At 38.1% G+C, this 26,887-nt stretch overlaps 6 protein-coding genes across 11 annotated transcripts; 4 read left to right on the forward strand and 2 right to left on the reverse strand.

The window, feature by feature from the left end:
- The first annotated feature begins 1,288 nt into the window (after positions 1 to 1,288).
- On the forward strand, positions 1,289 to 6,571 carry LOC112192639 (protein PTST homolog 3, chloroplastic). Of its 3 annotated transcripts, none has more exons than XM_024332449.2 (13): positions 1,290 to 1,509; positions 1,598 to 1,711; positions 1,958 to 2,109; positions 2,202 to 2,912; positions 3,276 to 3,459; positions 3,988 to 4,048; positions 4,144 to 4,194; positions 4,306 to 4,359; positions 4,685 to 4,804; positions 5,149 to 5,273; positions 5,687 to 5,738; positions 5,846 to 5,989; positions 6,192 to 6,571. In XM_024332449.2, exons 1-12 carry the CDS (start codon positions 1,334 to 1,336, stop codon positions 5,942 to 5,944), a joined length of 1,899 nt encoding a protein of 632 aa, XP_024188217.1. In that variant the 5' UTR covers positions 1,290 to 1,333; the 3' UTR covers positions 5,945 to 5,989; positions 6,192 to 6,571. The 3 variants fall into 3 exon arrangements, with proteins under 3 accessions (XP_040372423.1, XP_024188217.1, XP_024188216.1); XM_024332448.2 differs by having other exon boundaries at positions 5,846 to 5,984; XM_040516489.1 differs by lacking the exons at positions 5,687 to 5,738; positions 5,846 to 5,989; positions 6,192 to 6,571 and having other exon boundaries at positions 1,289 to 1,509; positions 5,131 to 5,261.
- Positions 6,572 to 6,815: 244 nt separating this feature from the next.
- Positions 6,816 to 9,193, forward strand: LOC112192641. The gene is made up of 6 exons (XM_024332453.2): positions 6,816 to 7,464; positions 8,149 to 8,246; positions 8,332 to 8,403; positions 8,489 to 8,613; positions 8,725 to 8,797; positions 8,895 to 9,193. The coding sequence occupies exons 1-6, from the start codon at positions 7,158 to 7,160 to the stop codon at positions 8,997 to 8,999; spliced, it is 780 nt and encodes a 259-aa protein (XP_024188221.1). The 5' UTR covers positions 6,816 to 7,157; the 3' UTR covers positions 9,000 to 9,193.
- A 148-nt stretch (positions 9,194 to 9,341) lies between these two features.
- On the forward strand, positions 9,342 to 11,806 carry LOC112192640 (jacalin-related lectin 19). Of its 2 annotated transcripts, none has more exons than XM_024332450.2 (3): positions 9,342 to 9,558; positions 10,216 to 10,454; positions 10,526 to 11,806. In XM_024332450.2, the coding sequence occupies exons 1-3, from the start codon at positions 9,456 to 9,458 to the stop codon at positions 10,967 to 10,969; spliced, it is 786 nt and encodes a 261-aa protein (XP_024188218.1). In that variant the 5' UTR covers positions 9,342 to 9,455; the 3' UTR covers positions 10,970 to 11,806. The 2 variants fall into 2 exon arrangements, with proteins under 2 accessions (XP_024188218.1, XP_024188219.1); XM_024332451.2 differs by having other exon boundaries at positions 10,224 to 10,454; positions 10,526 to 11,805.
- A 3,026-nt stretch (positions 11,807 to 14,832) lies between these two features.
- LOC112191563 (S-adenosylmethionine synthase 4) lies at positions 14,833 to 17,042 on the forward strand. Its single transcript, XM_024330926.2, has 2 exons — positions 14,833 to 14,998; positions 15,571 to 17,042. Exons 1-2 carry the CDS (start codon positions 14,848 to 14,850, stop codon positions 16,743 to 16,745), a joined length of 1,326 nt encoding a protein of 441 aa, XP_024186694.1. The 5' UTR covers positions 14,833 to 14,847; the 3' UTR covers positions 16,746 to 17,042.
- Positions 17,043 to 17,156: 114 nt separating this feature from the next.
- Positions 17,157 to 17,997, reverse strand: LOC112191565 (thioredoxin-like 3-3). Its single transcript, XM_024330927.2, has 3 exons — positions 17,799 to 17,997; positions 17,656 to 17,681; positions 17,157 to 17,523 (listed from the first exon to the last, which is right to left on the reverse strand). Exons 1-3 carry the CDS (start codon positions 17,961 to 17,963, stop codon positions 17,304 to 17,306), a joined length of 411 nt encoding a protein of 136 aa, XP_024186695.1. The 5' UTR covers positions 17,964 to 17,997; the 3' UTR covers positions 17,157 to 17,303.
- Positions 17,998 to 19,714: 1,717 nt separating this feature from the next.
- On the reverse strand, positions 19,715 to 26,583 carry LOC112191562 (FAD synthase). Of its 3 annotated transcripts, none has more exons than XM_024330925.2 (17): positions 26,357 to 26,580; positions 26,039 to 26,145; positions 24,567 to 24,612; positions 24,327 to 24,484; positions 24,054 to 24,171; positions 23,864 to 23,946; positions 23,126 to 23,185; positions 22,694 to 22,951; positions 22,350 to 22,446; positions 22,110 to 22,160; positions 21,918 to 21,998; positions 21,663 to 21,734; positions 21,394 to 21,456; positions 21,042 to 21,194; positions 20,455 to 20,512; positions 20,317 to 20,369; positions 19,715 to 20,223 (listed from the first exon to the last, which is right to left on the reverse strand). In XM_024330925.2, exons 2-17 carry the CDS (start codon positions 26,137 to 26,139, stop codon positions 20,140 to 20,142), a joined length of 1,536 nt encoding a protein of 511 aa, XP_024186693.1. In that variant the 5' UTR covers positions 26,140 to 26,145; positions 26,357 to 26,580; the 3' UTR covers positions 19,715 to 20,139. The 3 variants fall into 3 exon arrangements, with proteins under 3 accessions (XP_024186693.1, XP_024186692.1, XP_040372702.1); XM_024330924.2 differs by having other exon boundaries at positions 26,276 to 26,580; XM_040516768.1 differs by lacking the exon at positions 21,042 to 21,194 and having other exon boundaries at positions 26,276 to 26,583.
- Between the last annotated feature and the right edge of the window lie 304 nt (positions 26,584 to 26,887).

The following is a 26,887-nucleotide window of genomic DNA, read 5'->3' on the forward strand; positions in this document are numbered from 1 at the left end:
TGAGTTGACAAAGTTAACTATTACTTCGAAAAAGATAGAGGTCCAAGTACCAATTTTAGAGATATGAATAGAAGCTTCTGCATAGTTTAATGCATGCATAAGGCACCAAGAAAACGCATGCCAACTAAAGAATAGTTCTTCACAGATGTATCCAAGTGACATGTAGAAGCATGCATGAAAGACTTGTCTCTCCACATATATAAGGATTTTTTTTTAAAGCATAGTCTTGTCTACATAAAAATTAATAGCTATTTGTTGACGTTAGGTTGCATGAATCGTACTTTCTTTTTGATGGCTTCTTCAAAGGTAGATTCTTCATCTTTGAATAGTTCTCAAAATAAGAAAAAAATTAACGAGAACTTCATTAAGTAATTTTTTAATTTTTTTAGAGTCAATTATGATAATGAAGCGAGAGTTACAAACAATAGTTTACTCTTCAAAGCAAAATGAACTTTTACTTAATTAATTTTATCTACTTGACGTTAAGGCACAAAGGAAGAAAAAAAAAGTTGCAGACTCTAGAACAAATATAACCAATTGAAAAAAAAAGAAAAGTGAACTTAGAGTTCGATACCTCCGCTGTTGACTGTTGTTATGGAATCCCCCTCCTTCCACATCACAAAGCCTCATCTCCCCCGACCATAGTCCAGAATCCAGATCAACAACTCTAACTAACCCTTCATAATTGACAGCAACGCAGACCAAAAGAAGAAGTGGATAGTTACCCGTATGAATATATGTACACAGTCATAGTAGTTTTTGAAAATAATAAATTTTTTTATTTATTTTCTGACTTTTTTTTTATCAAGATCATTTTCTGATTCTTTCATCTATGCCAATCATTTATTATTTAATATTTACAGTGTATAAAAAAAGAAAAATAGATCGTTTATGACAATACAATATTGACACAATGAGGTTGGTCTAGTGGAAGCATGCTAGGTTGCAAGTGGGGCAGACGCTGTAAGACTTCCCCTGGTAATAAGAGGTCTCTAGTTCGAATCCCAACTTGTGAAAAACATGCCTTGAGGAGGAGGAGCCATACCCGAGTTGCTCTCGGCCCCAGAGTGATAGCTTACTTAGCCACTATTTTGTTCACCGAAAAAATATTGAGTATTCTCAGAAAAGAACAGAGCAAAACGAAAATTGGGCTGCGGACTGAAATTAAGCATGAGATCACCCTTATTGGGCCAATTACATCAAAGCCCGATATAAGAGAAGCAAACCATTTTCGTAATCATTTACCATTTACCATCTACTATTTACCACTCACCCACTTCTGAAAATCACACCCAACAAAAAAATCTTAACCAATGGTGCTGCAACTTCACCGATGAGAGTGATGGCCACTCTCTCTCAGTTTCCGGCCTTCCCCTCCCTCCTCTCTCCCAAACTCGTCTTCTTCGACCCGCAACAACACCAGCTCAAACTCCGGCGATGCACCGCTCAACATCCACCTTCTCCGGTACACTTCGCGGTTCGCGCTTCTTCGTCCGTCAAGAAATCCAGGTTCACTGTTTCGCTCGCTTCCGTTTCCAGTTTCTGTTTCTGGTTTCTTTTCCGCGCTGATATTTCTGATGTGGTTGGAAAATTGAAGGAGGAAGGTGAAGAGCAATGAGGAGCTTTGCAATGAACTCATGGAGTTTATTGCTGCGGTTGGACTTCCACAAGGTCATGTTCCGTCCATGAAAGAGCTCTCGCAGAACGGAAGGTTCTTCAATTTCTTTTCTTGATCGATTTTGTTTTTATTGTTCATCATGGCGTCGGAAAATTCTTTTTTTTTTTTTTTTGCCTGAATTTTGTGTATTTGCATAAATAGTTAGGGTTTATCTATGGAATTAGTTTAGAGATAATTTCGTTAGTTCTACTTACATTTGCAATATGAGGTAGTGTATATTAATAATAGTGTGAAAAATGAAGACTTACTTGTTTTGTATTTGTTTAAATGGAATCATAGGAATGACCTTGCATACATTGTGAGACGGAGGGGATATAAACTTATAAGAGAGCTTCTTGCTGACTCCACGGAATCAGAATCGACGGATGTGGATGGTAATGCGGATAACTTTATAGCTGAAAATGATGATGGTCAGAAAGATATAGTGACAGGTCAATATATGGTTCTTTCTTCTAGTTTAAGTGTGAAACCTTATTTTACAGTGTATGCAACTGTTACTGATAGCCTCTCAATAATTCAAAAGGTCAGTATCAAGAGGTGAATGATGTGGTTGAGGAATTCTCATCCTTGAGTGAAGTTTCAATCTTGGAAAGTAGTTCTGAAGCTTTGGTTACTGATCCAGTTCTGAAACACGATGATGATGTTGAGGTACCTGTGGAATCTTTGGCAGATTCACTTTTGCAGGACACATCCTCAGGTAATTTAGAAGGTCATGGTGAACGGGTGGATAGTATGGAAGGCAATGGTCGTGTGTCAAATGTTCCTGTTATTGAGAGTCATGTCAATAGTTCTAAGATTGGTACAGCCTTCAACTCCGACCACCATACACCAGTAGAAATTTGCACCAATTCATCATTGGATGTACTAGAAGATTTATCCTTACCGACCACCATTCCCATCAAACAAAATGATTCTGATAGTCCAAATATTGGTTGGGATCTGAACTCTGATGGACAACTTAGTGTGCCCATAGATTCTGGGACCCATTGGTCCTCAGATAAAAAGGCCTTACATAGGGACCAGGATGGGAAGGTTGACAATATGGCTGATGAAGTTGCATTGTCAACCAAAGCTTCAGTTATGGAAGAGGAAGATCATCACTCTAGTTCAGATCTTGAACTAAATCAGAATTCTGATGACGATAGCGATGCACCAGTAAAATATCCAGTGAATTTGTCCTTGGAGGAAAAGGTGACAGAATTTATGCAGAATGGAGACCTGGATGCACTTGAAGGTAAGTTTCATTAAGGAATCTTATTTTTGAAGTTGACAATTTTTAATGTTGTTCAGTGATGTATGTCATTTCGTATTTGCTCTGGTGAACTGTCATTGATGCTTCATTTTTTGGTGACTATTGCAAGAAGTGCTCTTTAGCATTAACATTTATGCTATGCTATGCTATGCTTTCCGTTCATAGTGTGTGTTAACATTCAAATATGCTTACTTTTCATAGTATTTGTTACTATACCAATATGCATACCTTTCATACTATCTGTTACTAATACACTCAAGCATGCTCACCTTTCATTCTTTTTTGGACTTTGTTTAATTGCTTCTTTGAGATTTAATAAAGTACTTTGAGTTGCTTGATGCTCAGATAACATCTATGGTGTATCAATTGAGAGTGATGCTGAAGAAATCAAGAGTAGCAATAAGTTCGGGAATGCTGAAGAAGTTCAACTAAGAACTCCTACTTCAGAGTACTCAAAACATATGTTTGATGGAAGTGATGCAACATCTGAGCAAATTTTGTCTCCAACAGCAGTTGACCCCCCTCTTGGGTAGTAATTTTAACATCTGTTCAAAGTGCCATATTTCTCAACTTTTCTTAATCTTCCCTTGCTGTATGTTTTTACTATTTAATTCAATTCAACATGGTAGAATCTCTTTTATAGCAGTAAGTTCTTACACTTTTTAATTTCTAATAATCAACTTCATGATAGAACCATGACACTAGTCGTACCCTATGCTACCAGGGAACATCAACACTCTGAGCATGCTCCCTCTTTCTATTTTTTTTTTTTAGGGAGGGAGGGAACACAGAGATGCATTCTAATACCATTTTATTTGTATTTTATATTAAATTTAATTAGTGAGAAGTTAGACAAGAGAGGATAGTCGAGCTGTGATCTGTAGTATCGAAACGGTTACAATCACAATATGTTGATTATGATCTTACAAAACTGGAACCATTTAGTTATCTTCTGCATAGTTTTCAACTTCTATAGATAATTCACTGCAATGCTTTTCTTGGCACCTCAGTGTTTAATGTATTTTTACATTAACTTCGTTCTTGTTTATACACTTAGTGATGCTACTTCATTAGCTGATTCGCGGAGTACTCTATCTGACAAGAATTTGGATGTTAAGGTCATTACTTATACTGTATTACTCAAAATATCAATTTTGATTAAGTGGTTTGTTTTGATGACAGTATACATTGATTATTGTGATTTTGTTTACAGACAAGTGAAAGGGAGGATCAACATGATATTAGTCGTCTCAAGTCCATGCTGGTACCATATTTATCCTTCTGTGTCCCTATTTTCTTGATGTTCTGCTTGTATTTGGAGCTTTAAATGCGAACTATTGTTCATGATTCTGATTGTATTCTGTTACGTACTCAGCATCAGAAGGAGTTGGAATTGTCTCGGTTGAAAGAACAGATTGAGAAGGAACAGGTACATTAGTTACTTTGGTCACAGATGTTGCTTGCAGTATATTAGAAAAAACAAAATTGGATTATACTTGATCCAAATATGACATACATTAGCAGATCTTCAGATTATGCATTGCACTTAACACAAATCTTAAGGCAATAGGGCATTGCAAGAGCTAGCTAGTTAACAGAGTTTCATCTAGGAAATATGAAATATGTATGTTTTTATTATTATTATTATTTTTTTAATTTATTATTTTTGCATATAAATTTTTCTTAAGAATCATACTTCTATGGGAAATACAGAAACTGAATCTTATTATTATGGATTTTACTTCTTCCTTTAGCATGCCTTGTCGGTCTTGCAAGCAAACGCAGAAACAGCTATCAACGAAGCACAAAAGCTTATCTGCGAAAAAGATGCAGAGTTGCTTGCTGCTGAAGAAAACCTTTCAGGACTAGTGGAGGTATTGCATCTGCTATTTTGCGGGATATCTTTTCTATTATTGTTCTCTTAGAGCTTGAAGTGTAGTAGAATGTTCTCTTTGAAATCAAAGGCCTAGGAATCTTCTCTAATATTTCATACATCGACATATTTACATACGTTAGTCCCAACTTCTGCATGATAAAGTAATTAGGACTTTGAGCTTACTATTATTGTCTGTGAAAAAGATAAGACCACAGTTCCTCTCTGAGTTTTATCACTGCTGTTGTCTCTCTTCATTGTTTGTATTCTCTTTAAATGATTTCATGTAATGACTGGTTGAAATTAATGACATGCTGATGAGATTAGGTTTCCTAATTTTGTCAGGTTGAGATCCAGTTTCATGGTGATGGTGAAATTGTGGAGGTGACCGGTAGCTTCAATGGTTGGCATCATCAGATTAAATTGGATCCACAGCCACCATCCAGTATCATAGACCACTCTGGATCAAGGTCTTACATTCTCTTTGTTTCCAAAATTGTTTGTATAGTTTGGCATCACACTTTTATTTGATTTATTTTCTTTTGCTGTGCTGAACACCTATACTTACTGAAGAATTATCATAGCGAGTTTGGCATATTATTGTTATATTGTAGGTTATTATTGTCTTTTCCTTCTTCTTTTTTCCCCGCTATTCTTTCATTTAAAAATTTGTGAGTTTTACCTTTTTGCGGATCTCACATAGATCCTATGGTCTCAAGGTTCCGCTTCCCTTGGGCCTATTTCATTTTGTTCTTGTAGAACGTTAGCATTTTGATGGTCTTGATGCTCACATTTGTTTTGTAAAAAAAGTAATTTTATGTACTTGATGCTCACATTCAATGGTGGAATGGTTACTAATTGCTATGTGTACATGTTCATCCAGGAAATCCAGGCTGTGGTCAACGATGCTGTGGCTGTACCCAGGAGTATATGAGGTATGCACACTTAGCAGCTTAAGAATATGAACCTTATTATTCTATGGATAGAAGAAAGAATACAAACTTTGAATAATTGTCTAAATGTGCCTTTTTGTTAACTGCAGATAAAATTCCTCGTTGATGGCCATTGGAGTATTGATCCTCAAAGAGAAACAGTTACTAGGGGTACAATATGTAATAACATTCTTAGAGTTGACGGTTAAATGGCTTGGCAGGAAGGGCATTTATCTATCTACCACAGTGGTAAAGTTAGTTACATGCATCTCATTAGTTCTATATGTTTGGTTCAAATACTGTATCAGGCATAGCGGGCTTATCATTCATATGAAGCTGATAAAACAACCTAACACTTGAAAGTCACAGCTATCAAATGAAAGCAGAAACCTAAGATGTGTTTTTCGATCTTCCTGGTGCCTCCTTATTGAGTTCTTCATATCTAATGTGTTGCAGACAAGGTAGCAGCTAAATTATCACTTGCTAGATGTTTGGCCAATCATTGAGGGCAGAAGCAAAATTGAAGTTGAAGCAGTCTTTAGCCTATGCCATCAGAACGATAAATCAAGTGGAAGATCAGAGAGAGACAGAGAGGAGAGGAGAGGAGAGGAGGCACCCAGAATAATGATCATACCTTATACCATCGCCATGTTCACTGTACAAAGTAGGAGGCTATGAAATCTGTTTTGTGCAAATGTATATATCTGCCAGTCACCAGAGCTTCATTTTCCTATTAATTTTAGTTGCTTGAGGTCCGCATACATGGTTGCAGTAATCTTGTTCTGGTGGAATTCTGCTGAATACAAAAAGAAATAAATTGTCGAGTATTAGCATAACTTGAACATCCTCGTAACAGATCCAGATGCAGTTATGCACATGCTATCAAATATTGAATGTCAGTATTTGAAATCGAAACCTATGATTCATGCATTACTGGACTGTATTTAGATCCTAGTATTATTTGGTGTCACGTATTTTCAGCATGGTTCTAGGTTTCACTGTTTAGGTCCGTGAGTACCGAGTACATGTTATATTACTCGACTGTCGATTTAGATCATCCAAGGTGGCCTGAGTTTAAGTTTTTTTTTTTCTTTTTTTTCCTTTTTGTTTTGGGGTGGGAGACTCTTGGAGACCCATTGCAGTTTACCACCTGTCCCACTTGATCACCGGAAAATCCGGAAAGAGATTGGTGCGTGTTGAAACCACGTGGAAAGGTCATTACCAGTTAGTGTCCATAATCTCCATCCTCCTTAGTCCTTACGTAGGACTGCTTACTCACAGTCGTGTCTCCTTCCTCGCCTTTCCCATTACTCTTCACCTCTTTTATCTTCACCGCCCTTAATTCCTTTAGTTTGTTCTCTCGCTATCTCTCACTCTATCAAGCACTGTCTACCCCACTTCACAGAACCACACTCTTCTTAGATGGCCATGGTCACTGCCTCTGCTCATTGTTCTCTCAAGCTTTCCTCTCCTTTGCTACGCACCTCTACGTTTCCCACTATCCCAACAGCTTCCTCCAAATGCTTCTTCCCTTCGTCGTTGACGCCTGATTTATCTGCCACTAGAAGAAGAGCTCTCTTCTCTCCTTCAGTGATAAAAAGCAAAATTAGCCAAGATGTTGATTGTGTTGAGGAGGCTGAGCGGCTACAAATACAAGTGGGGAAGCCCAGTGAGACTTTCTTGTACTCCAATCTTCTGCCTCTGCTGTTTTTGGCTGCTCTCCCTGGAGGTACCATTATTTCGCTCTCTACTCTTTTCCATTGTTGATGGGTTAATAACTTTAGTACTTCTGCCATTCATGATTCACGGCTAAATGGTGCTATCTTTGCCACATCAAAGTCTCAGTTTCTTATTAAGATAATTATTTTTTGGTCTACTTATATTTGGCACAGCCTTGGGGGAAATTATAAAACTAGGATAAATGGACACACACTTTATAAGGAAGACGTGTAGTATGTGAATCTTTGTGGGTTCTTTAGTCTTTAGAAATTGAGAGTTCCACTTCATCCACCTTTGAAAGGATTGTGTTTCTCTCACTTGTTAATGGGGGTTAAGAGATTAACACAATAATGAAGGAAAGGATAGGGATAGCTTAGTTTGGACTTCGTCCCAATGTGTTTCTCTCATTCTGCTCCTTCTGACAATTAGGCTGTGCCTATCAAACTTCTTGGGAATACTCTGAATAGCACATTGTAGCTTAGTTTCATAATTTGGGGATTCTTCCAATTTTCCTTTATTCTTCCTAGTTGCTTGAGTCTCAACAGAAGTTTTCTACCTTTGAAATTGGTATTTCCCTGATTTACTGCATCTGTTCTCGCTTTCTAAATTATATATAGCTGGCCTTTTATCACATCGCAATGTATAACAAACTGGGTCATATGACTGATTTTAATACTCATACGAGTCCTTTCAGCTGGTGCTGTGACATCTCTATTTGAGCCTTTCGTCGAGCTTGTCAAATCATTCAATCTTCCTGGATGGCTAGTGCATTGGGGTCACCCAGGCAACATGGTATACCTCTCATACATGTTATGTCTTCCATATGAATATTATCTAGAATTGCTTGACATAATTTTTTATGGAATTTTCTTTGTAGGCTGTTGTGCTCTTTGCAATGGGTGGCTATGGATCTTATCTTGGATACCGGATACGGTATTCTGATGATGTGGTATGAAAATAACACCGACTGCAGCATTTCTGTTGTAACTGAAACAAGATTTATGCTGTGTTCATGACATGTTGCGATCATTCAGGAGGAGAAGGCCAAGGCCAAAGATTTGCACCCCAAGCTCCTAGCTGGGATGTTTTTCTTCTTTGCCGCCGGAGCAACTGGTGGAGTAACAGCTCTTCTCACTTCTGACAAACCCATTTTTGAGAGGTACTTTCAGAAATCATGCTTCTTTATTCGATTTCCCTTTTATATATAGTTTTATTTTCTTCTGGTTCTCCTCAGTCAATTTTGTTACTAAGCAACTTTCTATTCTTGCAGCTCTCATGCTGTCACTGGATTTATTGGCCTTGGTCTTTTGACCATTCAGACAATTTTACCTTCTTTGTTTGAGGTAATATTCATTCTCAAAAACTTTGTCTTTCCCCCTATTTTCTCTTTGAGATGTACCTTACCTTTTTATGTTAATTCCTTTCTCTTTTTCTTTACAGGGTAATCCAAACTTAAGAAGTGCTCATGGGGTCTTGGGTACTGGGATAATGACATTGTTTGTTGTCCATGCTGCTCTTGGACTTCAACTTGGTCTAAGCTTCTAATATCCTCTCCATGCTTAAATTTCTTGGACGTTCTTCCATTCTCTTAGCTGATTAGCCTTCATATTTGGACACCAATCAAGTAAAAAGCAGCAAAACAAGTGGGATTTGTAATTCGGCAGAGAAACATACAGAACAATCGATGATCATGAAATTGTTCCCCAAATAAAGTAGATATATATGATGTTATGCCCCAACATGTGAATGCTTTATATAGTTTAATACTTTAATCTAAAGATGCAACATCTCATGTGAATTTAAGACTCTTTTGTGGAGAATATCGAATATCATATCCATATGGAAGTTGAACAATAAAAGAATTCTCTGAACTGGATAGGTCGTGGATTCATCAGCTCCGTATATAGTGGAATACAGAATATATAAATGCAATATATATCTCTTCGTCACTCGTAGTTGGTACTTCCCCATCGATCCAGCTTCCTATTTATCAAGTTTTGTATGAATGTCTTAATTTCATATTCATATGCACCTGATCAACCCTTTAGTTTCGATCGCTCACAGTCGCTCTCTGCTGATCAGTGTTCACCATCCCATATATATGGTAACGTACTACTGCCAATATATATTGCATATGTAATTCATTATATTTGGTAGTTTTTTTTTTTTTTGAAGTGCTCGCGAGCGAGAAAATATATTCATAAGCCAGAATAGGCTGTTACATACCCTTCCGCTGCCATCAAACAGGCAAGAAGTTAGGGGTAGTACCCACGATGATACATAGAAATAGGCATACTCATTGTAGAATGACATACGTAGAAACATAATAGGAGCCCCCTTTGGCACTACGCTGGAGGCGCTAGAAGGATCCAGCCCTCCCAACCTAACTATTACCCAGTAATCTAGTCGCTTAGAGACCTCAATTGGTGTACAACTAGAGACACTGAGAATTATAGACACTATTTGGTAGTTGATTAGTTCTTGCATGTGTTTATTCTGTTGGTGCTGTATTGAAGCATTTTTGGTCTGGAACTACGTACTTCCGGTTAATTGTAGACCAGGATCCTAACAATTAGAGCGTGATCCAGATTAATGTTTCCGATTCATTATATTTGGTAGTTGATTAGTTCTTACATGTGTTTATTCTGTTGGTGCTGTATTGAAGCATTTTTGGTCTGGAACTACGTACTTCCGGTTAATTGTAGACCAGGATCCTTACAATTAGAGCGTGATCCAGATTAATGTTTCCGATTCATTGCAGAGTTGCAGAGTTCCGATGGATCCTTTGGCCGAGTAGCTTTAAAAGTTGGCCCCTATGGAGGCACCGGTGGCGACACTTGGGATGACGGAGTTTACTCGACGGTGAGGGTGGTGGACATAGTTCACGATTCAGCCTGCGTTTTTGGGATCCAGACTAAATATAAGAGTGCCGGGGATGAGTCAATTTGGTCAGAATTTCATGGTCCAAAGAGAGCAGATTACAATAAATCTATAAGCAGTGTTAGTCCACCTCCACCCCTAAACCTCCTCATTCAATTAATTAGCAAGTCGATAATAAACTCTTGTTACAGGTCAGGCTTGATGATCCAGACGAATTTCTGGTTGCAATTTTTGGACGTCATGTATCAGATTGGTTCACGCCAACCCACATTGCCTCGCTTACTTTCAAGAGCAACAAGAGTGTGTACGGACCATTTGGACTGCAGTACCCATTCGTCGTAAATAATTTCGCAATCCACGTCCCAGGGTATAAGATTGTTGGACTTCATGGCAGGTTTGACAAGTGGTTTTGGTTTCGTGCCATCGGAGCTTACCTACAGCCTATTCATCATCAGGTACCGCCTACCAAGTCTACTTATGTCAACGTTTCTTCTAATGAGATTTCAGGGACTGTGGGTAACAAAATCGGAAATTTCTCTGTCGCTAATAAGTACAGAGTTGTCAACAACATCTATAACAACACATCAGCTCAACCAACACCGGATCATGACTCTTCGGTGGAGACTGGAGAGTGAGACGCATCGACTACATTAACCCCATCCACATTCGGATCAAACCATGCCCAAGAAAGACTATAACAACACAATTATTTGTAACCGGCTCCGAGTGGAAGACAAAGTGTGTGTAATCTTAAACTGAGAAGCCATTGGATCACTTCACAAATAATATAGACACAATTGTACAAAGATTAAGAACAAGAAATAAATTTAAGAATGGATCATGAACCTTTAAACTAAACGGCCACTCAATCCAAGTCTAAGTCTTCTGCATTGCATCTCATTTTGGTATTCTTTGTATGGGGCAAGAATTTGTATTACCGAGAGAGTATGAGAGAGTGCAGGGACCTTAAGCTTTACACAAAAATTAGATATTCTGTAACCTCCCATAAAGAAAAAAAATTAAGTCTAAATTCCTATTGTAATTACATATCTTATTAGGTTAACTCAATAACCAAGTCATATTAGATTCCAGCACAAAATTGTTGTAAGTTGCGACAATGGAGCCAGTAGGATAATATAAGTTAAATGGGAAAACCTAGCAGAGCCGCTCTGCTAGGGTTGGGAGTTTGCCGCCTTTGGTCTGGCTTCTCAAGAATTGTCCCACATCCTCGATGGGACTCGTTTTTGATTCCATCACTGGGATCAGATGAATTGTCCTCGTTGTCTAGAGGTGCCACGCAACAAGGGCTGTTGGGTAATCAAGAGATCGGGATATGTGGATTGCAATCGAGTTTTGGCCAAGGATTGAAGGAGCAGTCTGAGATTGGTCATATCAGAACCTTGGCTGAACGCCTGAGGCCCAATTTGAAGGGTACAACGTCCGGCGATGCGCAGCTTGCTGCGACAAATTGGACAATGTGTGGGCTGACAGTTCAACTTTTAAGCGGAGAGCAATGGCTGATCAGAGCGAACACGGCAGGCATGGCTCAAAGAGGGGGCTGATCAGTCTGGTTTTGTGCCGGAGGAACTTTCCCTACGAGTGATGACGAGGTACGTGATTAGTCCCTGGCTTGGGACCGTGAGATGTCAGGTCGGTGTAGGTGATGGCTCTTGGCATTAAGCTGATGGGGTTGGGCTGGATCTCCGCTGGCGAGATGATGGGACAAAGATGATCCTTCTCTGATGAGGGGCAGTGGAGCAGCTGCCAGGCATGAGGTTGGTGATGGTTTGGGTGCCAAGAGAGGTTTTGGGTACCCAAAGTTGGGATTGGGCCTCTGCTCTGTTAGATTGCTTAGGTAGGGTTTGCGGTTGAACCTACCTACTTGGGGTGTTGCAATTTGCAAATGGTGTATGAGCCCGATATTGTTAGGGTTCGTATCTGGGATCCGGGACACTTTTTAAGGGCCCTAAATTTTTGTGCATTTTGAAATTACTTCTTTAGTTGCTTAGAGAAGATTGTTGGACAAACCAAATATATCAAACTTGAACTGTTCATATTTATAATTTTAAATCACCTTTTTGAATGCTTTAACGATCACCGATTTGGCTGAAAATTTGCAGAAATGATCTACACATTACGATCTAAAAACTGAACTATTGAGATGTCGAAATGTGATCGAAAAGTTGGTCTAATGCCCTATCCCTAGAAAATACCAAAAAAATGGATCCTTCACTAGAAGGGCCATATATATATATATATATATATATATATATATATATATATATATATATATATTAGATCCTATCCAGAGTGAGGCCTCGCTCTGAAAGTGAAGTGCGCTTTTAGAGTTTATGGTCACTTTTCGGTCGCATATCCACATCTTGACCGTTCAGTTTTAGGTACTAATGTATAGATCATCTTCGCAAAATTTCAGCCAAATTGATGATCTTTAAGGTATCTAACTCGCTTAAACCAATAGATGAATTAAATCTGGCCAACCTGAACCGTACTAGCTTTAAGGCAGTTATCAATGCCTTAACGACCATCAATTTAGCTAAAATTTTGAGATGGTGATCTATACATTAGTACCTAAAAACTGAACGGTCGAGATGTGAATATGTGACCGAAAAGTGATCATAAACTCTAAAAGCGCACTTTACTTTCAAAGCTAGGCCTCACTCTGGATAGGATCTATATCTATACAGATCCTATCCAGAGTGAGGCCCCACTCTGAAATTAACGTGTGAGGTTGGAGTTTAGGGTCACTTTTACAGTCTCATATCCACATTTCGACTGTTCAGTTTTTAGGTACTAATGTATGGATCAACTCTGCAAAGTTTCAGCCAAATTTATGGTCGTTACGGCATTGATAACTGCCTTAAAACTAGTACGGTTCATGGTGGACAGATTCAGTTCGTCCATTGGTTTAAGTAAGTTAGATACTTCAAAGATCATCAATTTGGCTGAAACTTTGCAGAGATGATCCATACATTAGTACCTAAAAACTGAATGGTCGAGATGTAGATATGAGACCAAAAAGTGACCCTAAACTCCAACCTCACAAGTTAATTTCAGAGTGAGACCTCACTCTGGATAGAATCTGTATATATATTATATATATATATATATATATATATATATATATACAAACCCGTTCTGGGGTGGACGTCCGCACTGTCACTAAAGTACGGACATCGATGCTTCTGCAGCAATCAAGTGGCGGCGACGGCGCGAATCATGTCGGACGGAGGCCAGAGGCATCTCAGATCACTTCTGGGCAGCGATCGAGGTCGAAGGTTCTGGGCAGCGACTGCAAACAGGTAGCCGGCGGCTCCAACCGACTGGAGACTGGTCCAGGATGCCCCTGGCCTTCGTCTGGTAAGAGGCGCAGCGCCGTCAGCGCTTGAACGAGGAGAAATCCTGGACGTCCGCACTTTAGCGACAATGCGAACGTCCTCTTCAGAAAGCCTCCGTATTTATATATATATATATATATATATATATATATATAATCTTGCTCAGGTGAGGATATCCGTACCTAAGCAAAAGGTACGGATTTCCAGTTTTTACCCAGTTTTTTATCACACATTTACATCTTAACCATTCAGTTTTTAAGTCCTAATGTATAGATCATCTCTACAAATTTTCAGCCAAATTGATGATCGTTAAGGCATTCAAAACTGCAATTTACAAAAATGAACCCGAATGGTTCCGGTTCGACAGATTCGGTTCGTTTGTGTAAATTGCAGTTTTAGATGCCTTAACGATCATCAAATTGGCTGAAATTTTGCAGAGATGATCTATACATTATGACCTAAAAACTAAACAGTTAAGATGTAAATGTGTGATAAAAAAAACTGAGTAAAAGGTACAGATATCCACACCCCGAGAAGCCCTATATATATATGAGAGTGCCATTTTGGGTTTGATTGGTTTTGTATCCAATCCAGAATTATGTCAAACTATGTCATTTCATCCACCAGTTACCGAAATCGAAACCAAATTAACCTACTAGAAAGCAGATTTGTTTGTAATTGTAAATTTACAATACGATTTATCTACGTAGGAACCGTAGTGTCAAATATATGCTAGACAAAAAGGGAAGTGGCGTTGCAACATCAACCAAGTGCAAAAGTACATTTGTGAGAGTGACATTGATGTGAAAATAGCGTTGTTTGAAAAAGAGAAATAGAAGCAAAGACGTTAGAGTTATGGTGCTTAATCATTTAATAACGAAATTATTTGCCGTACATCATTTTCTACCCTTTGCAAACACGTATGTAAAATATTTTCATTCTTGTTCAATCGAAAAAAACATTAAACCGAGACTAATATCATCTCTAATACATGCGATAGGTCACAATCTACATCCCAAGTTGGTGAGATTGAACATGTGTAGCTAAAAATCCAATGCCAAACTATTTGCAAAAATAGCAACGTTCGGAAGAAGCAGCAGTCGAGCACCACCAACCCGGCGGGTAATTATTAGCCAATCCAAAGGCAGCAGTGCCAGATGTCAGGCGCACAGAGAGTCAGACGCAACTCCCGCTTCTCGCTCCGTCTATTCTCAACATCTTTATATAAACACACGCAACTCGCGCTCCCCTCTCTTCTTTCATTTCCTTCAACCCTCTCATCATTCCTCCTTCACACACATCAACAAGGTTAGTTCCTCATTCTTCTCCTTTTCTTGTTCTAGCTTGTTTTTTTTTTTTTTCAATGTGTTGTAATAGATCTCAATCTGATGAGTGTGATGCACGTCTTATCTGAATTTTTCATGTACTATTGGAGATTAAGCTGTTTCGTTACGTCGATTGGATTGTTCATGCCGAATATCTGTATATGATTTGTATTTCATCAAGAATTGCGGCGCTTGATATGATCTAGATTTGTGGTTTTGATATTGTGATTGATATTGTCAATAGCTGTGAGTAGTGATAATTTAACATTCTCTAGATTTCGGGTTTTCATCTTATCGTGGATGAATAATTGTTCCGAGGATAAGAATGAGTGGTAAGTCATAAGATGTAGATTTGATTTCCAGAAGGGATGAGGATGAGATTGGTCAGCTAGCAGGATCATTATGGTGTTGCTGATCAGACTTTTTTTTAATTAAAATCTCAGTAGGCACATGAGCTCCACTGATGTATCTTTTGGCATTACCATTTAGATTTGTATGGTTCGTATAGTCTTTTTAAATGGAAATTTGATGTATATGCTGTTTTTCCCCGTCTAGAAATGGAGACCTTCCTCTTTACATCCGAATCTGTCAATGAGGGTCACCCCGACAAGCTCTGCGATCAAGTCTCGGATGCTATTCTCGATGCCTGCTTGGAACAGGACCCAGAGAGCAAAGTGGCATGCGAGACGTGTACAAAAACCAATATGGTCATGGTGTTTGGTGAAATCACAACCAAGGCTAAGGTAGACTACGAGAAGATTGTTCGAGACACATGCAGAGGAATTGGGTTTGTATCAGCAGATGTAGGCCTTGATGCTGACAAGTGCAAGGTCCTTGTCAACATTGAGGAACAAAGCCCCGAAATTGCGCAAGGGGTTCACGGCCATTTCACCAAGAAGCCTGAGGAAATCGGAGCCGGTGACCAAGGCCACATGTTTGGTTATGCCACAGATGAAACACCTGAGCTCATGCCTTTAACTCATGTCCTTTCTACTAAGCTTGGTGCCAAGCTCACTGAGGTCAGGAAGAACAAAACCGTCCCGTGGTTGAGGCCTGATGGTAAGACCCAAGTGACTGTTGAGTACAGAAATGATAACGGAGCCATGGTCCCTCTTCGGGTGCACACTATCCTTATCTCAACCCAACATGATGAGACTGTCACAAATGAGCAGATTGCTGCTGATTTGAAGGAACATGTGATCAAACCTGTTGTCCCAGCCCAGTACATTGATGACAAAACCATTTATCACCTCAACCCTTCGGGACGTTTTGTCATCGGAGGACCCCATGGAGATGCTGGCCTTACTGGTCGAAAGATCATTATAGATACCTATGGTGGTTGGGGTGCACATGGTGGTGGTGCTTTCTCGGGTAAGGATCCTACCAAGGTGGACCGAAGTGGAGCATACATTGTAAGGCAGGCAGCAAAGAGTGTGGTGGCGTCTGGCCTTGCTCGCCGATGCATTGTTCAGGTTTCGTACGCAATCGGTGTCCCTGATCCACTATCAGTGTTTGTGGATACCTACAAAACAGGCAAAATCCCAGACAAGGACATACTGGCTCTTATTAAGGAAAATTTTGACTTCAGGCCAGGAATGATTGCACTCAACCTTGATATGAAAAGGGGAGGCAACTTCAGGTATCTGAAGACTGCAGCTTATGGACACTTTGGCCGCGATGACCCAGATTTCACTTGGGAAACCGTAAAGCACCTCAAGCCAAATGCTTAAAACAGGGAGCTACTTTTGGCAGCCGGTTATTATCGTAGCCATTATTAAGTTTTGTTAGAGAAGAATAAAGACGCTTCATAGCATACATCTGATCTACATATTATCGCTCAAGTTAGAGTTGGACCTACGAGATGTGTGCTCCAAAGTTGAGGTAATAGCAAACTAGGAACCCTGTATTACTTGTTCCATCGTGTTTTTTCGCTTTGTCAATTTTTGTACTTGCATCCTTTCGCATCACTCAGCCTCTTGATTGTTGAGGATTCTGGAATGTGATTGATAGATCAATTTTCAAATTTATCCGATTTTTTTTTTCTCATGATTGAAGATTATTACGAATTATCAATTCCTAATATTTGTATGATTTGTAAACTGTAAACAATTCAAATTTCATAGTTTTTTTTTTCTTTTTTGATACAAAATTCAAATTTCATAGTTGCAAACAGTCTAACAGACAACAGAAATGGATATCATAACTTCAATAATAATTGTGTAGAGCCACAGCGAATACAGAGCACAATACCTAGACATAAAAATGGCTGTTTCAAACCGTCATCATCCTCAAGAGTGCAACCACAAGCGATCATGAAGCCGCTCTTCGCCGGCACCAAACATCTCATCCACCCTCTCACCATCTCTGTAGAAATGAAACGTCGGCGTATACCGAATGTGCTGAGTTGTTTCAGGGCATTCATCAATATCTGCATAGACGAACGACAGCTTTGGGAAACTATTACTCAGCTTGCAGAATGCAGGAAGAATCTGGCTGCACACTCGACACCTGAAAATAGAGACCAAACCAACTTCATCATAACTAGCAATTGAGTTACTATTTCATTGAGGCAATGCATCGAACACCTGGCGTGCACAATGCATGAGCGTATAGTTCAAACCAATCAAGCCGTTGAATTACCAGGTTGCGCCGTAATTGATAACTGCCTGCGAGGATTTCAAAAGAGAAATCAAACCCAGAACGATTAGACGCTAAATAAGACAACCCATTAAGCAATTAAGGGGATCGCACAGGAAATATGAGGTGGGTTTTGGTTTGCTTACAGGGGTTTTGGAGGACTTGATTTGAAGAAGAATGTCGCTGAGGCTTTGATCACTAGAGGCAGTCTTTAGGTTCCCATGGCGATTCGCCGGCAAATTGAAGGTTGTGCCGTCTAAGCCGTTGTTGGTGTTGGCGTCGTCGCCGGTCGACCCAGTTCCTCCCTCCATTTCCTTTTACTAGACTCGAGTCCAAAATTTGCTCCTACATAAATCTCCTCATTATATTTCAAAAACAAAAAAAAAAAAAAAAAAATCTCCTTATTACTCTAAAGACCCGCATAAATTCCATAATCAGTAACCTAATTCTCAACACTTTTTTTTTTTTTTAGAATGCATATTTTCTCAACAGTTTATTTATTTGTTTTAATAAAAAAAAATATTTATTTATTTATTTTATATGGGTAAAACTACTCTTGATTTGCACAGTACTATTTGGTGCAGTGACATGAGTCTTATAAGTGAGAAGTAGTGAGTTTGATTCACAATACACTAGTTCTTATATATGAATTGTTTATTTGATAAAAAGAAAAGAAAAGAAAAATAATTGTGTTATAAACTAGAGAATAAGAGAAAGATAGAATAGAGAAACAAAATATAGGAGGTAGAAATGTGTATTTCATTCTCATTAGGCCTCTTTGTATAGGAGTAATGTTTACATTATAAGGACATAACTAATGAGTTTTACAGTGAACAGCCACACATATATATATATATATATATATATATATATTTACAACAAACCATATGTTACTATAATTAAGACTATGCCACCTTGGCTTATCCAATTTTAGAAATTAACTCACGTTGAGTTGTAAAATGGAAGGTCGTGGGTGGACGATGACGGTTGTGGGTGGAAGTATGCGGCTGTGCTTATGGGTTTTGGTAGGTGGTTTGATGGCGAAGGGTTTGATTCATCGAAGATGGAGTCTCACGGCATACCTGGGATTGGATTTGCAGATCAGCAAGGAAACATGCTCGGGGATGGGTCGCTATGGCGGTGGAGTCTGCAGGTTTGCTTGGTGTCCCATCGGTGGTCCAGATCTTTTGGAGGGGAAGATGGTGCCGTTTTATGTTTGCCTGTTTGGCGATGATGGTTATCAACTATATCGTGGTAACTGTTTGGGACAAGTATGTAGAATATGGCAACACCCTTATGGTTAGTTTTATGTTTTTCTTTATCTTGGTAGTTTTTTGGTTAGGTTCAATAAGTCCCTACTCCTTCGAGTTAGGGTTTGGGAGTTTTGGATGGTGTGCCATTATTGTGGCGTTACTCTTGAAAATTATGGGTCTTAATTTCGGTGCTTTCTGGTTGTCAACATGAGGGTGGATTGCCTTTACAAGTGGTTTGGCGGTACTTGGACATGGTGTTGAAGAGGGTAAATTGGCTCGGTTTAATGTTGGTAGCGAGGTTGTATCGTTACTCTCGGGATTGGGTATCTTTCATTGTAGCTCGTGGTTTCGAGCGTCAAATTTGGTTAGGAATTGGAATCTTTTGGCTCATGGATGTTGCTATTAGTGATGGACTCGTAACAACGGATCTTTGTAGGAATGTGTGTCATGGTGTAGTACCACAACCGGTCATTCCATGGGTTGTAATATTTTCGGTTATTAATGGATTTTATATCTTCTCAAAACAAAAAATAGAGTTGTAAAATGAAATGCACTTGCCACTAGATTGATTCTTTGTAGGAAAACTAAAAAAGAAGGGAAAGTGAAATTCACACTTCATTTTACAATCCAAAGTCTATATTTTCTTTTATGCATTGGTAATTTAAATTTTATCTCTAATAACTTAAATTTTATCTTTTTATAAGAAGTTCAACTAGAGAGAGAAAAAAAACGAGTGAATTTCATTTTCTAAAAATCAATCCAAAATCCTTAGTGATGGATAAAAGTCATTTTTAGGTAAGAAAGTATTAGATTCACGTCAACTCTCAATCTATGTATTCTCTGCCTAAAGTTTTTCCCAAAAACTATTGAATAGAAAGGGAAATGACAAATTTATCGAGTAGAAAAAACCACGCAGTTGTTCACCTCCAGTAGCATTGTAGTTTCAGAGAACACTGAGATTTCGACTAATAAAAAGTCAGTTTCTAAAGGACTTTTGTTCACAATATCAAGATTGTCAACATTTATAGGGGCTTTTGCCAGTTATCAGCGTCCATAGTCTTGTAATGTGTTCTTCTCTTGATCTTTCTCTTCCCTTCCAATTGCAATGATCTCCTTGTTCCACCCAGATACACGGAGAGGATTCTTCTTGTTCCGTCAATCATCGGCATATAAACAGGCCAGTAACTCGGGCATTCAGAAGCATCAGAAGACAATACTTGAAGAATCACCGCCATCAACTCAAATTGATTTCAGAGAATGCCCCTGGATGGAACTTCTTGCACAATGCTTCTTTGGCTGATTCAATTCGATCTTGGTCCTGCAAACAAATTAATAAGAGTTATTTTATTATAAAATTTATTAAAAAATAAAAATAAAAACTTCATACTTGAAACCTTGGGAAATCTTGTACCTTGCCCTCCAAGTAAATTCTAAGAGGCTCGCGTCTTGATTTTCGATAGCATCCTTAACATGTCATGGAAGATCACGATTAGAATCAGATGCATGATATTATATTCATAAAAATCTACAGTTCTTAAAAGGCTCTTACCAATGTAGACGTCAGGAAATTCGAGGCAAAGTTTTGACACAGGTTGAGCAACTTCTAACTGCCATTTTTAACCAAAAAGGAGGTTATACAAACAATAATAAATCTGTTCTTAAACACACATGCTAATACCACTATCATGTTCAAGACTAAAATATTTCAAATTTAGAGGAACATTTGGCCTTCTCAAATTTCCCAACTCAGGACTTCCATATAACATTCAAAAAGTTGTATACAATAGTCCAAAAAGCAAAGACACACTAGCTCTCCCTCCTGTAGGTTATAATCATGTCATCTAACTATATTTCCTACTACAGAGACCATATTCAATCCAAATTCTTTTGGTACAAATGAATAGTTCATAGGTGTAACAATATGGTCAAATAGTTACAAAGTGACAAAGGACATTATCCGAACTCACCCACACAAAAGTTGTTCACCCTAAGAGGGTTATGATTATAATTGAGATGCTTATAATTTAGTGGCAATACCAGGACATAAAATTTTAGATGTGAACACATGTAAAATCTATACGCACCAAAACCCAAGACGTTAAATTATTGAAACATCATAGAACATCAAATACGTACATCTGCAAGAATGGTTGTCAAGCACTTGGATACAAATGGTTGTGTCATTACTAACTCGCCACTGGACCTCATTAGTTCAATTAGACAGTTCCACTCATCGTCTAGCTCCAGGACGTTTGTTGCTGTAAAAATTATTACATTTTTACACTTGATCTACAAGAGACAATGAGTTGATAATATAATATAATTAGTACTTAATCAACCAAAACATATACACACACACACACCACTCAGTCAAGAGAAGGCAATCTTTTTGCTAGTGGAATCTTAATACAATGTCCTAAACTCCAGCTGACCATAAGACCAAAAACAACAATATTATAACTTTATAAGTGACCTTCCAAGCACATACCAAAGGGACAATCAACTTTTCATGATGCAACAATTCAGTAATACCCTCGGGCAACAGAGCCATCTGAGAATGAAAAAACAAGGATAAGATTAATTCAAACTTTGAAGATTCCACCGCTGCGTACATTGAAAATAATTACTGTTGGTAAATAGTGCACAAAAGCTAACCACCAGAAGATTAGAAAAGAAAATGAAAAAGGAAAAAAAAAAAAAATCATTCTATCATAAATTGCATAATTCAAGAATAAGGCATGGTTGACAGCAAAGTACCTCATTCCGGTCACCAGTGCATTGATCACCTATAAGATGCCTCAGATATTCTTCAAATTCTTCATCAGGAGCCTAAATAAATGAAAATTGACCAACCTAAGCATGGTTAGTTGGCAATTACAAAACTTCCACAAAGTAAGAAAGCCTCAATGATGCACGGTTTAAGAGGTTAATTTTCCCAAGAATGAAAAAGAAATAAATTCGATGAAATATCAGTGGGTGTTTTCTAAAGTTCACTCAAAACACACAACGTACCAGACGAACCCCAAAAGCCTTTGCAACACCTGCCAAAGTAACATCTGAATGGAGTGGGCCTACCCCTCCATATATAAATACCTACGTAAAGGAATAATTGTATGAAGAATCAGAACCAACAAGGCAGAACCTTCATTTATTCATCATTAAGAAGCAACCTAAAGAATTGCCAGAGAAATTGTAATGCTTTACCATATCATTAGTTGATTGTCGTCGCTCAACTTCTTCAGCCACAGAATCTATCTGTTATAAAAAAGAATGAATAGAAGATGAACATATAAGGTAATGCGTATAAATGCCTGTTTCGAGTTTCATATGTAACTGAACACTGATCATTGTAGTGACATACAATGATACAGATGGACAATGAAAAAAATAAAAAGTGGGCCAAACTAAATTTTATTAAAATATACTACGCGACTAGTAACTTACATCATTTCGTACAACGGTTGTTTGTGATACTGACCAACCAATGGAATGGAGCTTTCTACACAGTGAATGCCCTAATTGATCCTCAGCAGTGCCAAGCCTGAGCTATCAAACAGATAAAAAGAAGAAAAAGAAACTTCAGTGAAAGATTGGGCTGAGAATAGAGTTGCACCAAATTTGAAGCATCTTTTTTTTTTTCATTACATCATGGTTTGTGTATTGTTTATAAGTTACCTGAAACTGTGCTTGTCCTCCAACACTACAAACTGTTTTTTTTTTTTTTTTTTGTATAGTGTTGATTAAAGAAAAAAAGAATTGATCATAAACATTACCAACAAATGACTTACAGAATCTCATCCCCTACAGCTATGGCTGACGCCATGAGTAAGCTACTCTTGGGTAAGTCCATGCTGTTAAGGCCATTGGCAACAACAGGCTTCTTTCCACTAACTGAAGGAGGAAGTTTTTTAACTCTCCCCGCTCTCTCTAACCTTCCATCAGAGAGCAAATAAGCGGGTCTAAATACTTCTTTGCTGCTGGAGGAATTGTTCATGCTCAATAATGAATTTGGAACTGTATCGTATATGCTTCCAATTGAAGTATAACTGTGAAATGACAAAAATACCAAAAGTATAACCAATTAGCCAAATGTTAGTAGATGAGTGTAATAGTAGAACTGACTCCATGAAGAACAAACTTGGAAACTCAAAAGTACGCTCCGCACTGAGAAAAGCAAAGCATTAAAAGCAAAATTTCAAGCAACATAGAGAAAGTATTACCCTTGATCATAAAGACTGCAGTACTGAACCTTGGAAGTTAAGAGAAAGGCCCACACATCTCTGCAATGAAACAGATGGAAGTTAAACCATAAATAAGATAAAAAACATGTCCTATTTGTTAGATTCACCATTACCATTCACAGAGATACATATAATAAGCACATTAGTCTAAACTCTAAAGCCAAAGTTGAGCATCAATCATAGCACGGCATAAGAGCGAAATTATAGTATTAGACGTAACTAGAGATTGAAAATACTGAATTGAAAAAGGGGAAAACTATAAACATTTTGTGAAACCCCACTATGATTGCCACAATGAGATGATGATTCCTCTAGCCACATTTAAAATGTAAATGCCATTTAGAGAAGAAACAAAGTTGGCCTTAGACAGATTCACCATTCCTGGATTCCATGATTTCAGCACATTTGATAAATCTAAATAAAACCGGGTACCAGTGTCAAAATGTGGTAGAGGCCTTTTCTTTTGCCTCAAGCCTTCATATCAGTTTGAATACCCTCCCATAGAATCAAAACAGTAGTTAGCCATTACCAAGTCCTAGACCAATTTTCCAGTGCTTATTGTTGCACAATAAGAGAAAATGTATTTAAAGAAACATGTATAAGAACTTCTAATTTGCTTTCTTCCTAGAAGTAAAGACAACTTTGCTCAGTAACAGCTCTTTCCAAATACCAAAAAGAAATTAATTCGAACAGAGAGCATATGGCACATCAACACACCTGTATGACCAATCCAAGATAGGGTTTACCCTCATGAAAGGTGGCCATCCAGGTGAACTAGGAGAGAACTGTTCTTGCCCTACCTGCAAGATTGAAAGATATTTTTATCAGAAAATTTTGAACATAATCTGACAGCAGAGACAGATCTACAATATGGTTGTGCCTTTGCTAATATAGAAAATCAAAGTACCGCAGTAGGATCACCCATTCGGACACCGAGAAAAATTGCTCTGATTGGTTTGGTCTTTAGTAAAGCCTCCAAACCAGACTTGAAATCTGAGCGTATGATATCCAGTTGCAAACCATACCTGCTTAAAAGATTATATCAATTGAAGGATAGATTCTTCACTTGTTAATAGAATTAACGTATAAATGTAAAATGATTTATAATCTTGCTGACAATTCAGGGAAGCAAAGACAAACAAAAAGAAAAAAAAAAGAGAGAGAAAAGAGGATCTCTCACATATTGGCTGTATCATAAGTAAACGAGTTGATTTCAGGGAAAGCAGATGGGCACTCGAAATATATTGTTCGCATTGGAAAATCTTTTACACCCCCATTTATACAGCTCTGTTCCCCTTTATGCAAAGAGTAGCCAGCCCTAAGTAGATGCAGCAAAACCTACACAAACAATTTACTACTACTATCAATGAGACATAAGACAATGGATAGATCAAGCAAGCAAATTCCCTTGAAAACTTACAGTTGAATCCTTTCCCCCATTGAAGCTGAACGCGACCTCTTCAATTCTGTTGAGAAAAACATTTAGTAATTGCGTATAAATCATGGCTGATCCTCATATTTTCTAAAACTGAAGCTAAACTGTTGAACTCTAACTTAAAGGTGTCAGGAGCACCTCAAGCGATTATTATTTTCCAATACTGGTTACATTATCATATAAAGCATCAGCAAACATACTATGAGCTTTAAATTGAATGTTCGCCATTTTGTGTGGACAGTTTTTGGCACAAACAATTTCAAGGTTGTATAAGTTAAGACATTTTAGTTTAGGCTCCCCCATTGTGCCATTAATGACTAAAATGATGCAACTCCCCAGATCCAAATTGTCGCTCAAAGAATCAAAAGCCTTTATGTAATCACAATTCGGCAAAAGCAAGCACCCTACTAAGGAAAAAAGGCACATACTGGAGGAGTGTGAACTCGCATCATCAAATCTTAATTGATAAGATTATTAATAAAGCCGCTCCCAAGTCCTCAACTTATGTACTCAAGTGCCCTCATCATCCTTCTTCTCCCCAATGCTCATCTCCAGAGTGTACAAAATGAACTACAAGTTTGACATCACCACTCTATATTCCAGACTAGCATGACGATAGGGAGTTCTAAAATAAATACCAGATATCAATAACAAACTTGTTTTTGTCATCTCCATGAACATCGCGAAGTGGCAATCACAACACTAAATGCTCAAGATGAGGGTGATAAAAGAGAGTTTAAATGCATGGTACGTTATTGGTGACTTGTTTTTGCCACCCATTAACCTCCTAATAACACCTTGAATGATTGTCCATTTGGCATGATCAGCTCTTCCATTCCCGAAAAGTTGTCAGATTTTTAGAATCCACACAAGTTTTGTAGTTTACTCTAAATCACATTGGCCAAATCGCCAGTAACACGTGGTGTATACATCTAAAGAATTCCAAAGGATAGCAATAATCTTAACAAGTTCTGACAAGTAAAAGAAAAGCACATTTCCTATTATTCAAATCCGTGACTTAGATTTGCATTAGTATTCGACAAGATAGTTCCAAATTCATATTTAAACGGTTTAAAGCACCTCACAGCAAGAACACTACGTGATACAAGACTAAACCTATCCAAAACATCATACACAACACCAAGGCAACTCCTTATCCAAGCTACCTAGGAGGAAGTAAACCGACTACAGCTGTCACAACTCATGAAGAGGAGCACATATAACTTGGCACATGGGATTTTCAACAGCGGTTTTATCCTATCCATTTCACTTCTGAGCAAATGTAGTACAAACAATAAAACTTGAGTAAACAAAACCAAACCTCAACTGGTCACAATTTCACAACTCCATAGACCCCTTCCTCTAATCCCAACAATATCATAATAACCAAACGAGAATTAAAGCCATGGCCTATGTAAAACAGCACATAGTTGACAACAAATACAAGAAGCACTTACGAGTAGAGCGCAAGAGCTCTCTGGATAACATAGATAGCGTTGTTGTACTTGGTCTTAAGCCTTCGATCATCACACTCCCTGATTGCCTTGTCAATCTCCATCTTCCCCTGAAACCCAAAAAAACCAATCAAACACTTGACAAAAAACCCCAAATGGGATTTCACAGATTCAACAAACTTGGTTCCATTCTGCAAAAAACAAGCAAATGGGTATTCATAAATAACATAAAGACAGCACCTTTAGCTAAATTTAGCAAAAGGGTTTTAGGAAATCCAGCAAATTTGGCTCCTTTTTTGCTTAGCAATCAAGGAATTGTACCCGAGAATAGTAGTCTGGAAAGAAATGGGAAATCTTGGAGGGTGAGGTTGAGTTAGTTATAACGCTCAAACTCCATGACACACACCATTGTATTGAATTTTGAATCCAAACAATTTTGGGTTTTGGGAGTATTTACGTGTGTGATGGATGCCACAGATTGTTTATCTCGCAAAATATGAAATTGGGTTTTGGCCGTTTTGGTCTGAATTTGCAATATTATTGCTTTTATAATATAAACTATAAACTCTACGCGCAGAGCCAAAGTAGGGGCTGTTGAAAAGTTGCAAAACCGAAATTGGTGAACCCGATCGGGACGCTACTGTAATAATGCAATATTCTTTGCATTATTCCCTCTTTTGGTATTTACATTAGAAATTCTAAAATGGAATTTTCATGGTGAAATTTTTTTTTTTTTTGTGAGAGTGGTTGAAAATGTTATTTTGGAAAGTGTAACTGTGGATTGGATGGAGTGACTTAAAATGGAGGTATTGAAATATTACAAGGAAGGAATTCTTTAGAAATGGAAATTCC

Source organism: Rosa chinensis, chromosome 3, assembly GCF_002994745.2.
Source record: "Rosa chinensis cultivar Old Blush chromosome 3, RchiOBHm-V2, whole genome shotgun sequence".
Lineage (NCBI taxonomy): Eukaryota > Viridiplantae > Streptophyta > Magnoliopsida > Rosales > Rosaceae > Rosa > Rosa chinensis.